This window comes from Mandrillus leucophaeus, unplaced genomic scaffold, assembly GCF_000951045.1.
Source record: "Mandrillus leucophaeus isolate KB7577 unplaced genomic scaffold, Mleu.le_1.0 Scaffold721, whole genome shotgun sequence".
NCBI lineage: Eukaryota > Metazoa > Chordata > Mammalia > Primates > Cercopithecidae > Mandrillus > Mandrillus leucophaeus.
In genome coordinates, this window is record NW_012107820.1 from 717,373 (window position 1) to 734,553 (window position 17,181).

Sequence of the window (17,181 nt, forward strand, 5' to 3'; positions counted from 1 at the left end):
CTCCCTTCCTCCTTCCCTTCCCTCCTCTCCCCTCCCTCCCCTTTCGTTTTTCCTTTCCTCCTTCCTTTCCTTCATCCTTTCCTTCTCCTTTTCCTTCTCCCTTTTCCTCTCCCTTTCCTTCTCCCTTCCCTTCCTTTCTTCTTTCCCTTCCCCATCCCCATCCCTTTCCCTTTCCCTTTCCCATTTCCCTTTCCCTTTTCTTTCCTCTTTTAAAGAGACAAGGTCTTGCTCGTCACCCAGGCTGGAATGCAGTGGTGCAGTCATGGCTCATTGCTGCCTCAAACTTCAGGGCAAAAGCAATCTTTCTGCCTCAGCCTCCCAAGTAACTGGGACTAGTAACTGGGACTACAGGCACATGCCACCACACCTAGGTACATTTTTTATTTTTTGTAGGGACAGAGACTTGCTGTGTTGCCCAGGCTGGTCTCAAACTCCTGGTCTCAAGCAGTCCTCCTGCCTCACCTTCCCAAAGTATTGGGATTATGGGTGTGAGCGACTATGCATTGTACCTGGCATAGAATGTTAGTTTTCAATAAGGTAAGGACGGTTTTTCCACTTTTTTTCCTCCCTAGCTTTAACACTGCTTTTAACATTGGATATTGAACAGAGTTGGCCAGTTTTTATTAAAATGAGATTGTTGTGAGCTAAACTTCCCAGCACACTTGCTAAACTCCAGACCATACATGTATTGTACACCAGAAATCAAGCCCTTGGTTGAAGTGTGTGTCCTTTCTGAAGCTAGAGAGTCTACCATTGAATGCTCTGTCCTCATAAATTTGCTCCCATAAAAAAGTTTACTTTTTTATTTTGAAATCACTTTCTTTACAGAAAAGTTACAGAACTAGCACATAGAATTCCTGTATACCTATCACCGAACTTTCCTGACCCAGTAGTAAGAGGCAATATAAGTGAAATCAAAACAGAAGGCTGTCATAGTTGCTCCAGTTCCAAACCAGTGGTTTCTCTGGTAGCAATGCCAGCAAGTAATCCCACTTTGAATTTTTAATCCTAGGGAAAGCTAGTTTACTCTTTTCTCTCATATGTTTCTTTATAATCATACTTAGGTTGTGTATGTGTCTGCCATATTTAGAAAACACGTTTTTGATGTAATGTTAATTTTTGATGTAAAAGTAACATGGAAAGCAAATAGAACATAGGTCAGTGAGTTATTGTAAAGCCAGTACCCGCTTAACTAATACCTATTTCAAGAAGTAGAACACTGCTGCACCCCAGAAGCTCCTTCTTCTGCCTCTTTTCCAGTGGTAATAACTAATCTGTCCTTCAGTGTTACACTTCAGTTTTGTCTGTTTTTGGGTTTTATGTAAATTGAAATATATGAATACATTTGATTGTACCTGACTTCTTTTCATTCACTATTTTATATTTGTGAGAATCATCCATCCATGTTTCCATGCATGTATCTGGAGTTAGTCCACTTTCATTGCAGAATATTTAAGTGTATGAATAAACCACTGCTAATTCATTTTAATGTTGAAGATATTTGGATTGTTTTCTGGTTTTGGCTGTTATGAGTAAATTTTCTTATAAACATTTTTATACATTTATTTTGGTGCACATTTGCATGTATCTCTGTTGTGTATATATATATACAAGACAATTGCTGGATGATGGGGTATATGTATGTGAAATTCTAGTAGAATGCTGCACTGATTTTCAAAGCAGTTGTACCCATTTATACCTCAACTGCTGTTGCAGTAGCTGTATAGTCCCACCAAGGTATGGTATTGTCAGTCAGTTTTTAAAATGGTTTTAATTTGCTTTTCCCTCATTACCAATGAAGTTGAAGATTGTTTCATTTGGTTATTGGCTGTGTTTATACAAGTTCCCTTACCTGTTTCTCTGTTGGATTGTCTAGCTGCTGCTGCTTTGTAGGAATTCTTTATAGTTTTCTGGATAGAAGCCCTTTTTGTAATGTTTTGCAAGTACCTTCTTTCTATCTCTAGTTTGCTTTTTCTTTCTTACTGCCTTTTTGTGAGTAGGAGTTCTCATAAATTATTATTGTAGATATTGTAGATATTACAATTATTGTAGATAATTTTATAGTATTGTAGATAATTGTCCTAACATTTTTCTTTATGAAGCCCAAGGACTTGAAGATGGTGTGTTATATTATTTCCTGAAAGCTTTGAAGTTTCATCTTTCGTATTTAGATACTAGAATTGATTTTTATGTTGGTGTGAGATAGTGGTCAAAGCTCTTGATGTTTGTTTTAATGTGAATTACCACCAATTGACGTGGAAATATTTATTGAAAAGACTGTTTCTTTCTCATTGCTCTGCCACTTTTGTCATAAATCAATTGCCCACGGGTTAATTTTTTATGTGATGTAAGATTAGGGTTGGGGTTCTTTTTTTTTTTTTTTTTCATTTGGCTATTCAGTTGTTCCAGCACCGTTTATTGGGAAGATTGTCTTTCCTTTCATTGAATTTTTTTGCCACTTTTTTAGGTCAGTTGACCATACATTTGTAGATTGTCTCTTCTGTCCCATTGATTTCTCTGTCTTTACACACTGACTTGATTAATGTGCCAACTTGAAATTACAGATAATTGCTCTCATTTTGTTCTTCATTTTCAAAATAATTTTGAGTATTCTAGATGATTTGCATTTCCATATAATTTTTAAGAGTCACCTTTTCCATTTCCACACACATTCACACATACCAGAATTTTGATTAAAAGTGCTTTTACTCTATAGATCTATTTGGAGGATACATCTTAACAATATTGAGTATTTTGATCCTTGAACACAGACCAATCTCTCCATTTATTTAGGTGTTCTTTAATCTCTTTCAGCAATATTTTATGGTTTTTCATATTTAGGTTTTACACATTTTCTATATCAGTATTTCATGATTTTTGAACCGATTGTAAATGGTCTTGTTTTCTATTTTCATTTTTCTATTGTTTGTTGCTATTACTGTGATTTTACCCACTAATTTTCCAAATATTGGCAGAAATGTTGATACTAGTTTGAAAGCTATAGCTATAATTGTGTACTGAAAGAAGTTACCAGTAAACTGATTTTTGGAATGAGATGGAATATTGATAAAAATAACGTGGACATTTATAAAATGATATGTATTTTGTTTTATAATTAAATATTTTATCTAGACTACTTAATTTGTTATGTAATCTTGTTTGCAGCTATATTTATGGTGTTACATGTAATAATTTCTAAACATTCTTAGATTCATACTATATCAAGGTTGATTTTAATATTTTCTTTATTTCTTGATTAGGAAATACTGACAGCCCAGCTGACAGAGAAAGATAGTGACCTTCAAAAGTGGCGAGAAGAACGAGATCAACTGGTTGCAGCTTTAGAAATACAGCTAAAAGCCCTGATATCTAGTAATGTACAGAAAGATAATGAAATTGAACAACTAAAAAGGATCATATCAGAGACTTCTAAAATAGTCAGTAGTCTTTTTGGCTATGCCTTTTTAATTGAACATAGTTAATTGACTAACTCTTAAAGGATAAAAAAGTATAAGTCTCAATAGACCAAAAAGGAATCAAAGTATTTAAAATGTGGAGATTTTTCATGATTTTGAGTTTTGAAATTTATCATTAAGATTGATTTGTCAATCAATGACTGAGATGTAGCATTTTCTACAATATTTTGGTTATATCTCTCAAGTAGAGTAATTAGAAAATCAACAATTTATGGTTTAGTCCCTAATCTACCTTTAAAATATGGATGTGTGATTCAACATGAACTCTTGGTGATTTGAATACTTGGACCCATCCTTAACTTTATTTTATAAAGGTACAAATTATTTTGAAAGTAAGCCTAATGGTAGGAAAACATGAGTCATTCAGCTGTTACTTTTATATTACCTTGGAACTGGAAATCCTGAAAGAGGAGAGAATTGCCTTTTAGAAATAGTAAATAGTAAATAGAATCTGGGTATATCTGAAGCTAGTCTTTCTGGAGTAAATAATCTTACTTAAAAATATGCTGCTCTAAAGCCTTCAGACAATAGGAAAAATATGTATGTGTATGTCACATCAAAAGACTATGACTGTAAGAGAGATTACATGCTTTAAAAAGAGGTAGTATTGTGTTGTTTAATAATATAGACTAGAAAGTCAGAAAAACTAGGTATCAACTGCTGTCGCTGTGGTTTTGGGACCTTTGAGAAAAATTACTTATCATTTCTGATCTTTATTTAAAACAGAATAGTGTTTTCCTAACAGAGTTGTGAAATTAATGAAGATTGTAAAACAAGTAGCACAGTTCTTACTCCAGTGGAAATCAATACATGCTACTTCCCCTTTTATGAATTCAGTAGAGTCTTTCTTATTTGGCAGTAATGGGGAGGTGACATAAGAGGTTTACTTGACTTTTGATTTTGATGGCTGTGATGAGGAGGTCTGTGTACAGTTTATTAAGTTTTAAAATGTAATCTGATATTTCTTTATAAATTGCCTAAGTAGAGTTTAGAAATAGAACTTTATGACTGAGAAAATGGGATGAAGAATGTGCTGCAAGAAAAGGTTTAGCTTTCCTTATGGTCTGTTATACTCTAATGCTATAGTTGCATTCCTGAGAAGCCTCCAGTTTTTCAAAATTGTGTTATCAAAAGCAACTGCTGGGATACTGAGCAATTCTAACTCAGTACACACCTTGACCATGCCATTTAACGTGTGTAGTTCTCTATTTCCTCATCTGGCAGGTAGGAATAATGCTTCTTGCCAGACCTACCTGCAGAGTTGCAATGAAAGTAAAGCAAGAAAATGTGTGCAGAACACTTGGAAGTTGCAAGCAATCTTTCAGATTTCTCCTTAGATCAGAGTCAATAAACTGGAAAGTGACCCAGCCTTTCCTGAGTCTCTGAGGATGAAAGAGAAATAGGAGGGCTAGATGGTCATTAAAGATGTCTTTACTTATTTCCACTGTTTAGTTTCACACAAATCTTGATTTTATATTCTTTATGTGAAGTGTTTTCAATATATTTTCAGGTTACAATGCCCTGTTGCTTTAATATTGCCTTACTTTAGGAAACACAAATCATGGATATCAAGCCCAGACGTATTAGTTCAGCAGATCCTGACAAACTTCAAACTGAACCTCAATTGACAAGTTTTGAAATTTCCAGAAATAAAGTAGAGGTGGGTATTTGGCAGCACAGTCCACTTATTGATTCTCTTTATCCACTATTGCTAAATAACACTTGCAAGTGTAATATAATCAGTTGCTGAAGATACCTTACTGCACAATTAGCTTTATGTGCTCTGGGCTATGTGAAAGAAACTAGAGGCTTTTGAGGAGAGGTGAAATTCTTTTGGGAGATCATATCCCCAAATGATGTTAATCTTATCTTAAAAGCACTAGATCTGTTAATATAAACAAACATGATGGTCAGAAATAGGAAATCCTACAGAAGAGAAAATAGGGATAATTTGCTCTCATAAAAGGTTGCTTTAATAAACATTGTGTTAAATAGTATTTTTTGGAATTGTATCCATTTAATAGCTTTGTCACCAGTCTTCAGTAACAACTCATGAGTTTCCTTAATTGTTTTGGACTTAGGGTTCTGTGAATAACTTTGGATAATATAGAGATTCTGCGGTTGGATATGAAATAGATAAAAATTCTATGTTACTTAAAATTTTTGAAGATAAAATTACTTTTTAAAACACATTTATTGGGAGCATTCAGAGTTGGGAACCTTTTTAAGCGCTGAGGATACAAACATCAATAAGACATGATTGTCATCCTCAAGGAGTGTAAGGTAGATACATAAGTGACTGACTTGTTTGATTTTACTTATGGGCTAAGTGTTATAGTAGAAATATAAAATGAGTACCATAAGTAACACTGAGGAAGATGAAATGAATTTTGCCTCAGTGGTTGTGGAAGTGGATTAAAGAAGGTGATGCCATATTGTATCTTATGAATAGAAGCTTATTAAGCAGACAATGGGAAGAAAAAGTCTTAAAAAAAAAAAAAGGGTTTCGCTATGTTTCTCTGGCAGCTGGACTTGAACTCCCGGGCTTAAGCGGTCCTCCTGCCTCAGCCTCCTGAGTAGCTGGGACTACAGGCATGTGCCACCATGGCCAACTAAGAAGGACATTTTTATCTGGGAAAATAACATCAGCCATTCATTTTCTCTTGGTTTTTCCTTGACAGTTATTAGCAGTTTCAAATAATTAGCACTGACCTTGGGGACTAATACAAATCATAAATTTCACAGAAAAGTTTGAAGTTGATCCATAAACAAGGCTTAATTCTTGATTGCATGGACAAACACATATAAAGGAACATTTCTTTCTCCATAAATGTGTGTATGTTGTCCTAATTTCCTGGTTCCAATTTTCTAATTCCAGCAGTTATTGTATATTCCACAGTTTGGGGAATCATATTGTTAGGCTATTTTGTATTGTTCTTGCCTTCATGTAATCGATATACTTAACCAGGCTGAAAGTCCAAAATGATTAATTCACTTAACTGGTAGTTGATTCTGGGACTTCCCCTGGACTTAATTTGTGGCCTCTCCCTGTGGATTAGACCTCTCATGGCATGGTAGCTGGTCTCAGATGGGGCATTTTGAGGGAGAGTGTCCTGAAAGTGTTCTAAGAGGACAGGACAGAAGTTGTAATGCTTCTTATGATTGAGCCTTAGATGACCATAATGTTATTTCTACCACATCCTATTGGCTATAAGGCCCAAATTCAAATAGAGGGGAATGAGAGACTCCATCTCTCAATGGGAAGAGTAGGAAAGTATTTGCAGCCTACTTTAATATAACCAGGCTGTTTGTCAAAAATCCCAGCCTCCTCCCTTGGAGGTTTCTGATTTACTGGGTTTGTGGTAGGGTCCAGGAGTCTTATAAACAAATTCTGTAAGTAATTCTTATGATCATATAAGTTTGGGAAATACTGATCTCTTAAGTTGCCCCTAATTTTAACATACCATGTGTGAGCCTGAAGAAGGTAGATGATAACTCAATCTTTCTGTCTTGCTGTGACCTAGCATACTTTTTGTCTTTCCTGATGCATTGTCTTGAATAGGCATTTGAGAGAACTAATTCTTTGTGGTTTATAAATATATACTCTACAAATAATATTTTTCCTTTTAAATTCTGTTGTAGGATGGATCTGTAGTCCTTGACTCTTGTGAAGTGTCAACAGAAAATGATCAAAGCACTCGATTTCCAAAACCTGAATTAGAGATTCAGTTTACACCTTTACAGCCAAACAAAATGGCAGTGAAACACCCTGGTTGTACCACACCAGTGACAGTTAAGATTCCTAAGGCTCGGAAGAGGAAGAGTAATGAAATGGAGGAGGTAAATACTTAACTGATGAGTATATTTAACAAAAAAATCTTATTATAAAGCTGTTACAGTGTAGAGTTAAACTCTGCTATATTGCCCTCCTGTTCATAGGCACTGCTGTTAAGAGACCAAAATCACAATTTATGCTATATTTTATACCCTTCAAGGGTATCACTATGGGCCAGGCATGGTGACTCATGCCTGTAATCCCAGCACTTTGGGAGGCTGGGGCTGGCAGATCACTTGAGTTCACGAATTCAAGACCAGCCTGGTCAACATGGTGAAACCCCGTCTCTACTAAAAATACAAAAATTAGCCAGGAGTGGTGGTGCACACCTGTAATCTCAGCTACTCAGGAGGCTGAGGCAGGAGAACAACTTGAACCCAGGAAGTGGAGGTTGCAATGAGATGAGATGGTACCACTGCACTCCAGCCTGGGTGATAGAGCAAGACTCTGTCTCAGAAAAATAAAGAATATTACTGTGGTTTAATGGTCTTCAGATAAAAAGCTATGTATATTAAAAGATATAGCTTATCCTTTGCTTCAGTTGAACTATAATACATCAAATGATGGTGGATTTTACTGGAGAGCCATTTCAGAATACCAGTCCTGTTCATACTTAGTCACTTTCCCTGTAATGGAAAAGGGGGTTATGTAGAAATGAGAGAAACTGAAATGGCTAACTTGCTTGAGTATAATCTTTGTCATTTAACTAAAATCTTTAGTCTCTATGGTCATAGCAAGTTTTACAAGAGAAATTCTTTTTTCATCAGCCAATGTTAAAATTTGGGCCTCTATGTAGTGGTAGGCTAAAAACTATTAACCTCTTAAGCTGCAGTTTCTTGATTGAAAGGCTGCCAAACCTACCATGTCCTAGTTGTGGAGATTTGGCAAGTCAGATAAGGTTTCTGATCCTGTTTTCTCCTTTTCGAAACACTGGATTAATGTGTTTAAAATGCTTAGCTTTTGCTCTGCAAGTGGCAGATACATAATAAATAGTAATATTTATTTTTAAAGTAACTTGTTTTAAGCTTAAAACTAATTACAAGCTCTCTAGCAAAATAATTTTTCTTCAACTTTCTTTTACTTCTTTAAAGAGTAGTATATTTTCAAGCTGGTGGAAGAGCAGAAATAGTATTAACCATACTCCTGAGGCTGTCTGTCCGGTAATAATTTTGCTGAGTGAATATTGTTTAGCGCAGTTTTTCTGCTACACATGTAACACCTTCAGAGATTGTTTTGTGGAGTCTTACTAGTTAACTTTTGTTTCATATTTAATTTTTAAAAATACCATTAAAACACTGAGTTTCATCATCTAGTTGGCTTTTTCTTGATCCATTTTTTTTCAACGAAGAAGGAAACACTGAGTGTAGTTCTCAAGAATGTTAAAATATAAATATTTTATTAATTTTACTATTGGCATATATCCTTCATGTCTATTTCAGAAAATATTTACAGATTGTTGTAGATACATCATGTAGAAACTTTAAATTTTTAAACTGATTTTACTACATCTTCACTGCTATAATAAACTAAGTATATGGGCTCCCATGAAAACCATTTATGCAATGCTATTTTCTGTTTTTCTTCCACATACTATTATTATTATTAAGTTCTGGGGTATGTGTGCAGAATGTACAGTTTTGTTACATAGGTCTGCACATGCTATGGTGGTTTGCTGCACCCATCAACCTGTCACCTACACTAGGTGTTTCTCCTAATGCTATCCCTCTCCTAGCCCCCCATCCCCCGACAGGCTATATTCTAATCCGGTGAAGACTCTAAAGAGCTCCTTTACTGACCTCTATGTGTGGAGGTAGCCTCATGGCCTCTTTTCACTTGCATCCCGTGATTACCATCTGTCTTTTCCCTGTCATGGCATCTGCTTCTTATGACCCTTATAACTTCTGCTTTGTAACTTGAATTCTGAAGTTCAGTCATGATCTTTTCTCTGCTTCTCTTCTTGCCCCCTTTTTCCGCTTTTGTCTTTGGTTCAACTAGGATTTGCAGCAGTTCAAGTCAGTGAGTATATCTGTAAAGGCTTTGTCCTATGTGAGGTTATTTGGGAAAAAGAAGAGTAAGATGCCATACCCATGTTATAGAGAAGAAAGATAATATTTTAAAAGTTTTCACATTTTACATGTGGTTATATGAAGTTTTGTTTTTATTTTATTTTTGATATTGTCAAATGTCAATGAGAGAACTTAGACATAGATGCTTACATTATTTGGGAGTTAGGCAATAGGTAGGTATATTGCTATGCTGTATTTTAAAGCTCAGTTTCAAATAAAAGATATTATTCCTTCCATGTTTTTCATTTAGCTTATGTAATTTCATTACTTGTGATATGTGTGAAAAATTTACACCTTCAATCAGGGTTTCTCAACTCCAGCACAGTTGACATTTTGGGCTGTATACCTCTTTGTTTTAAGGGCTATCCCATGCATTATAGGGATGTTTAACAGCATTCCTGGCCTCTACCCACTCGTGGCCAATAATATCCCCTTCTGCCTGGCAAAGACAACCAAAAATAACCTCAGAGATTGCCATTGTCCTCTGAGTTCAAAATTGCCCTCGGTTAAGAGTCACTGTTTTAAGTGATAATATAGCTTTTTACATATTTTCTTTTTTGAGTCTAGAGAAAGAAAATATTGTCAAATTAACCGGTGCTAAAATTCATTATTTTTAGGACTTGGTGAAATGTGCAAATAAGAAGAATGCTACACCCAGAACTAATTTGAAATTTCCTGTTTCAGATGATAGAAATTCTTCTGTCAAAAAGGAACAAAAGGTGTGTCTTTTAATTTGTCCAAAATTATAGCAATTATCCAGAAATCCAATTGTGTTCCATTATAACTCATTTATCTTCTCTTTCCTATACGTCTAATTCAGTTGAGATGTAACCTTTAGCATTTGGCCAGTAGCAGCTACTTTATGTGTTTACTTCTGACTTTAACACTCTGCCTGGAAAACTCTTTTTGCCATTGTCTGACCCTTTTATCCCTGTCCTTATACACTAAATCTCAAGTTTCCTACCTGAGAATTCATAACCTGTCTCTGGCCTCTTTAATTCAGCTATTGCCATAACTATTTCCTTCTAACACTTCTCATCAACAATAACAAAAAATGTTTGTTTATTAGGTTCCCACACATCCATCATCTAAGAAAACGTATTCTTTACGGAGTCAGGCATCCATAACTGGTGTAAACCTGGCCACTAAGAAAAAAGAAGGAACACTACAGAAATTTGGAGACTTCTTACAACATTCTCCCTCAATTCTTCAATCAAAAGGTTTGCAGAAAATTAATGTAATGACCTTTTTTTGTTAGATGTGGGGTACATTTTACTACCTAATTGATATATAAACTCAACAACTGTTCAGTGAGTATTATACTTCAAATAGGCATTGTCCTGTACTAGGTACTGTGGGAAGAAACATGTAAAAGGATGATAGATCTAGGTGTTCACTATGTAGTAGAGGAGAAAGGCAATATTTAAGTAACTGATCCAGAGCTGGCTACTTAATATAGTAATAGGGGTACAAGCAAAGGTATGATAGTATTGGAGGGAAAAGAGCTACTCTGATTGGGGGGCTTTGGGAAGATTTTTATGGGAGAGATAGGATTTACCCTGTGTATTGAAATGTGGGCAGGATTACACTCTCTAGGGTGTCCAAGGGTGAGAATACAGTCATGGGTTCTTAGTTTCTGTTTTTGATTGGGCCAGGAAATCCCCTTCCTCATCCCTGTTTTCTGCTTATCACTAGAGACAGAAACTAAAAACCATGGCTTCAGGCTGCTAAAAGCCTAAAACAAAACAAAACAGAACAAAAACAACAACAAAATAAGGGGGGTTGGACAAGTTTGCCAGTATTAGTATTATAGTATATATCCTTCTAGTGTTTTTTTCTATGCATATGTAAACACTATCTATTTATGTATAATATGTCAAAACACGTATTTTCATAAATACCTATTGAGTTTAGCTGCAAAACAGTATGATTAGTGCTTTTTTCCTTGATAATATAATGTGGACATATTGATACCTGTGTGTATATTAAGATATATACTTCTTGATAATATAATGTGGACATATTGATACCTGTGTGTATATTAAGATATATACTTCTTGATAATATAATGTGGACATATTGATACCTGTGTGTATATTAAGATATATACACGTGTGTGTGTGCACATATGTAGAAGGAATGGTTTTAACACAGGTGGCGTATCAGAAAAATGTAGGAAATGTTCATGCAATTACAGGCAGCAGTATGCATCTGGCATGTAGAATGTGGAAGGACTATCTTAGGGGTGAGATGAAGGAGTGGGTTTTTGTGAGGTTACCTGAGTGACAGCAATAGGATGAATTAGAGACCATAGTGAGGAGTATAGGGAGGTAAAGGAACTAGAAGCAGGGGGCAGTTAAATTGAATCAAATAGGTTGTGTGAGAATACTTTTTGTGAAAACTTACCATAGACGTTTCCAAACTTTGTTGGTTCACAGTGCCCTTAATGTCTCAGTAATTAATTTCCATTTTGCCTCTGCACCCAAAGAACCACTAGCAGTCTCATGCGTTAGAACTTAAGACCAAACAACCACTGAAAATTCAGCTTCTGAAAATCCAGATTGCAAAGATGATGTCATAATCAAAAGAAATGTAATTCAGTATCATTTTGAAACTGAACAACCTTGGGCTATTGAGCATCATTGTTTCCCCTGAAGATTGAAAATATCCTGAGGTGCTTCTGTAGGTTTGCTGCAGCATGCCTTAGTACACAGTTTGGGAACTTCTGACCTATCAGACCCGTTTGTATATTTATATACATTTAAAAAATACATACATTTAAAAAATGTGTTTGTGTAAACAGATAAAATATCTGGAGGGACAAACAGCAAACTGTTAAATGTCTAAATTTGGAGAGGAGGGGCATCTTTTCTTTAGAGTCCTTTAGGCTTATTGATTACTACTTTTATATTAAAAAGCAATGTATTTTCAAGGAGAGGTAGGTAGCTATAATAAGTACGTAATCAGGTAAGGGTAACGATTCTCTTACTTCATTGACTTGGTTCCTTAACAGCTTCCCTACCAATGCACTTGACATACATTTTTTTTTCCGTTTTTCTTTTTGTTTTCACTTATTTCTAGAAATATAAGATATCCATATTTTGGACTGTAACTGTAATACATATTTGTTGTTTTGGGCCACTTGGAAATATAGAGAGAAAAGAAAAAATGGAGATTAGTTCTTAAAATTCTGCTGCTCCTTGTAACTACTGTTAATCCATCGCTTAGTATCACTGGTCTCCCAGCTTGCCCCTCTTGTCATCTCCCATCCATTCATACATGACAGAATGTTCCCTTCAGAGTGCAGATTGAATTATGTTACTCCTCTGAACCTTTAATGATTTCTCGTTCTTCTGAATGACCCGATTTCTGACTCTCTCCAGTCTATCTCTTATTATTCTACGGTTTGATAACTAGCCAGCTTCAATCCTGCTAGCTTCTGACAGTTCCTAGAGTTTGCCAGTTTCTTTCTTACCTTCATATCATTGATTTCTTTCTCTTTTTCCTGTGCTTTCTTTTATCTGGAACACACCCTGGCTTTTCTCATAGCTGCCCTCTTACACTTGAGCCCTCATAGCTGATGCAACTTTATTAGGGAGACACCTTCCTTCATCAGCCTTTCACTACACCTTATCCCCAGCATCGCTTAATATTTATTGTTCATTCCTATTTTTTGTCTTAGCACTTTTTAAACTATAATTCTTTGCTTTCTTATTATCTTTTACACTAGAATATAATCTGCACAAGGACAAAATGTCTTGTCTAGTTCATACTGTCAGCTCTTAGTACAGTGGCTAGCACATAGTGGTGATGAGTTTGGCTCTAGGCCAACATATATATGAGTTTTAAACATTTCTTTTTTTTTTAGACTGTACCATAGGCAATTACAAAGACTTACCTGACAAGCCTCCCTTTCCACACCAGACTTGTTGCATAGATAGTGCGTTATAATCTCTTAAGGGAGTTATAGTCAAGGATCCAGCCCCCGCCGAAGCTAGTCATGCTCTTACTCATATTTGCATATTTACCCTGAGTGCCTCCATTCAGAGCCTCTTTATTGAGGCCTTTGGTAGAGGCCTTCTTATGGAGGGGAACGGGAGGGGGAACCTTGAAGACTTTCCTCTACTGTAACTCGGTACTTTTTCACGTATAGCTCCCTCCAACCTCCAGCCCTGAAGTCTATAAAACTGCAGGAGCCTTTTGTTTGGGGCTGCCTGGGTGGTAAAATGATCACCACTTCTACGCTGATCTGTATTATTCTGTGGGGGACTATAGAAGAGGGTGGGTAGGAGCTGATGCTTTCTCAGGTTTAGCCTCTTGCATATACTGTTGAAATAAGTGGTTAAAAAGCTGGGTTGTTACTTTCATTTTGGTTTGTTGTCTTAATTGGCTCCTCCGATACCTGGACTCAGCTCTCTCAAGCCCAACTCAGCCCTTAACAAGTAGTCTCTCAGTTTAGTCTATTTCCTTAAATGTTTTTTCCATTTAAAAAAATATATATTTGATACCACATGTGTGTGAATTTCTATCCAGGAATTTTCCCAAATGGAAATATATTTTCTATTAAAATAAAAAAAAGCAATGTACATAGTAAGGAATTTTAAAATTCCTATTCTACTTCCTAAAAGCAATCAGCTGTTAACACTTTGGTTTCTGTCCGCTTGCGTGTGGACTCCAAGTAAAGGGTTTACGAAGTATTTTCACGCAGTACTCATTGTGCATAACTTTATGCATGAGCATTGAAGTAGATCATCTACCACCTTATTTTTAATACTGCATGATCCAGTATGTGTGTATCCTGCTTTTTTGCTTAACATAGCATAAACATTTTCCAAGTCATTAAAGATGCCTGAGATTTTTTACTACATCGAACATTAATCAAATACTTTATTTATTTCCTTTTTTTTTTGCTGTTGATCATTATTTCATGTTTTTTTGACATTTACTTTTTTTCTTTGTGATTTGTCTATTCATGCCCTTTTACCATATATGTATTGCAGTGTTTTTAATTTGTGTATGTTCATTCTTTATTAAGGATTTCAAACCATCTTTATTAAGGATTTCAAACCACTTTTGCAGTTAGAAAATTATTTCAGGAACTAATTAACATTTTTATTTTATAGCAAAGAAGATAATTGAAACAATGAGCTCTTCAAAGCTCTCAAATGTAGAAGCAAGTAAAGAAAATGTGTCTCAACCAAAACGAGTCAAACGGAAATTATACACAACTGAAATTTCATCTCCTATTGATATATCAGGCCAAGTGGTAAGCTAGTATTTCCATTTTCATCAATGTAAAACTGTTCATGTTCTTTTTAATTTTTTACAGTGGTTTGAATTTCAGTTCTTTAGATCTCTGAAAACATGCTTTGAAAGTCATGCTTTTAGTCTCACATGTGTTAAGTTTATACTAATTAAATATAAATACTGTATTAATGTATACAAGTGTCATGTATTTGCATTTGAAAATGCATCAGAGGAATTTATTTCCAATAATAGAATTGTCACCATTTAACTTATTTGCCTCCAAAATCTTTTTTTTTACTTTTTCTTTTTTAAATCACAAGAGTTGTGCAAATCTGGGCCCAAGTGTTCCTGGTAAAAATATAAAATTGACATTCAGCCATTTCCTCCCACCTTTCCCCTAAGCCTTTGAGGATCTATTAGGAAGAGACTGTAGCTATCACCCTGACTCTATGACTCATTCTTCTGATTCAGAACAGTATGTCCTGCCACAGGGAAAGCTCAAATTTTCTGTCATGCTTGCATTTGCTTAGTGGATGCAAGTGAAGGTAAAAAAGCAATTAAAAGAAATAAAAAAAAATTAAAAGGAAGTGGCCAAGAAAAATCAGGAGAAACCTTTTTTGCAACAACAGCTTTCAGATATGAGATTTTTTGAATGCAAGATGTAAAGAGTTAGGGTAAATTAGGGCATGGTGTTGTAAGTATCATTCTGTCAGTCATTTTTGAGCATCTGTTTGATTAGTACATAATTTCTTCCCTTGGCTGAAAATTGTTTTCTTAGTTACTATGTAATGTGCTTTCTACTTTCTAAGTTATACATTTGTTGCCATGAAAGATCATTTCTTAAAAATTATTTGAGGCACTTGTCTCCAAATATTTTCGTAATTATTTTAAGCTATATCTGCCTTGAATTCAATAGAGTCTAGGTTATTTTACTTCTAGAATTTGATAGTGTTGAATCTTTTACAAAGTCTATTTTTTAAAGAAATTTTTATAGAAATGGTATAAGTACCATCTTCTTATAAAAGTTTAAGTAAAAAAGTTCTCCAGTGTATCATTCATTTCTGTTATTAAGCACATGGACATGTCTTATTCATTATAAATGAGCTTTGATTTTTATTTTCACTTACAAGCTTTGAAAAACTATGGAATTTTTAATTTCAGATTTTAATGGACCAGAAAATGAAGGAGAGTGATCACCAGATTATCAAACGACGACTTCGAACAAAAACAGCCAAATAAATCACTTATGGAAATGTTTAATATAAATTTTATAGTCATAATCATTGGAACTTGCATCCTGGCTTTGTAAAGATAATTGTATATATTATGCATTAAATCACTCTGCATATAGATTTGCTGTTTTATACATAGTATAATTTTAATTCAATAAATAAGTCAAAATTTGTGTATTTTTATAAGCCTTTTTTGTAATAGCTTCTTTCAAACTGTATTTCCCTGTTATCTCAGGCATTGGATCAGTGAAGAGCCTAGGAAAGAGGCTGTTATTCTCATGTATTTTGCTATGCAGGATGTAATAGGTCAGATATTTGGTTTTCTTGTATTTAACAATGTCTTATGAATTGTTTTTTACTTTATCTGTTATACAACTGGTTTTACATATCTGTTTAGATTATAGCTAGGATTTGGAGAGTGTGTACAGATCACAAAACATGTATATACATTATTTAGAAAAGATCTCAAGTCTTTAATTAGAATGTCTCACTTCTTTTATAAAAATTTTGTGGGTACATAGTACATGTATATATTTATGGGGTTCATGAGATGCTTTGACACAGGCATGCAATGTGAAATACGTACATCATGGAGAATGAGGTATCCATCCCCTCAAGCATTTTTCCTTTGAATTACAAATAATCCAGTTACATTCTTTAAATCATTTAAAAATATACGAGTAAGTTATTATTGATTATAGTCACCCTATTGTGCTATCAAATAGTAGATCATACTCATTCTTTTTATTTCATTTGTTTTTGTACCCATTAACCATCCCCACCTTCCCCTGCAACCCTCAGTACCCTTACCAGACACTGGTAACCATTCTTCTACTCTGTATGTCCATAAGGTCAATTGATTTTATTTTTAGATCCCATAAATAAATGAGAACATGCAGTCTTTGTCTTTCTGTGCCTGGCTTATTAACATCATAATCTCCAGTTCCATCCATGTTATTGCAAATGACAGGATTTCATTCTTTTTTTATGGCTGAATGTTTGTGTCCCACATTTTTTTTTATCTAGTCATCTGTTGATAGACACTTAGGTTGCTTCCAAATCTTAACTATGGTAAACAGTGCTGTAACAAACATAGGAGTGCAGATATCTCTTCTATTTCCTTTCTTTTGGGTACATACCCAGCAGTGGGATTGCTGGACCATATGGTAGCTCAATTTTTAGTTTTTTGAGGAAGCTCCAAACTGTTTTTCATAGTGGTTTTACTAATTTACATTCCTACCAACAGTATACAAGTTTTCCCTTTTCTCTATATCCTCATCAGCATTTGTTATTGCCTATCTTTTGGATATAAGTCATTTTAACTG

The 17,181-nt window shown here is 34.9% G+C and overlaps 1 protein-coding gene across 1 annotated transcript in view; it reads left to right on the plus strand.

Annotated features, from left to right (window-relative positions):
- KIF20B (kinesin family member 20B) overlaps window positions 1-16,754 on the plus strand; it is a 70,217-nt gene extending 53,463 nt beyond the window's left edge. The window contains exons 27-33 of the mRNA XM_011965369.1: window positions 3,261-3,437; window positions 5,026-5,136; window positions 7,119-7,316; window positions 9,995-10,096; window positions 10,447-10,597; window positions 14,501-14,643; window positions 15,786-16,754. Of these exons, the coding sequence (XP_011820759.1) occupies window positions 3,261-3,437; window positions 5,026-5,136; window positions 7,119-7,316; window positions 9,995-10,096; window positions 10,447-10,597; window positions 14,501-14,643; window positions 15,786-15,863 (960 nt within the window). The 3' untranslated portion in view covers window positions 15,864-16,754. The remainder of the gene's footprint in view (window positions 1-3,260; window positions 3,438-5,025; window positions 5,137-7,118; window positions 7,317-9,994; window positions 10,097-10,446; window positions 10,598-14,500; window positions 14,644-15,785) is intronic.
- The last annotated feature ends 427 nt before the right edge of the window (window positions 16,755-17,181 follow it).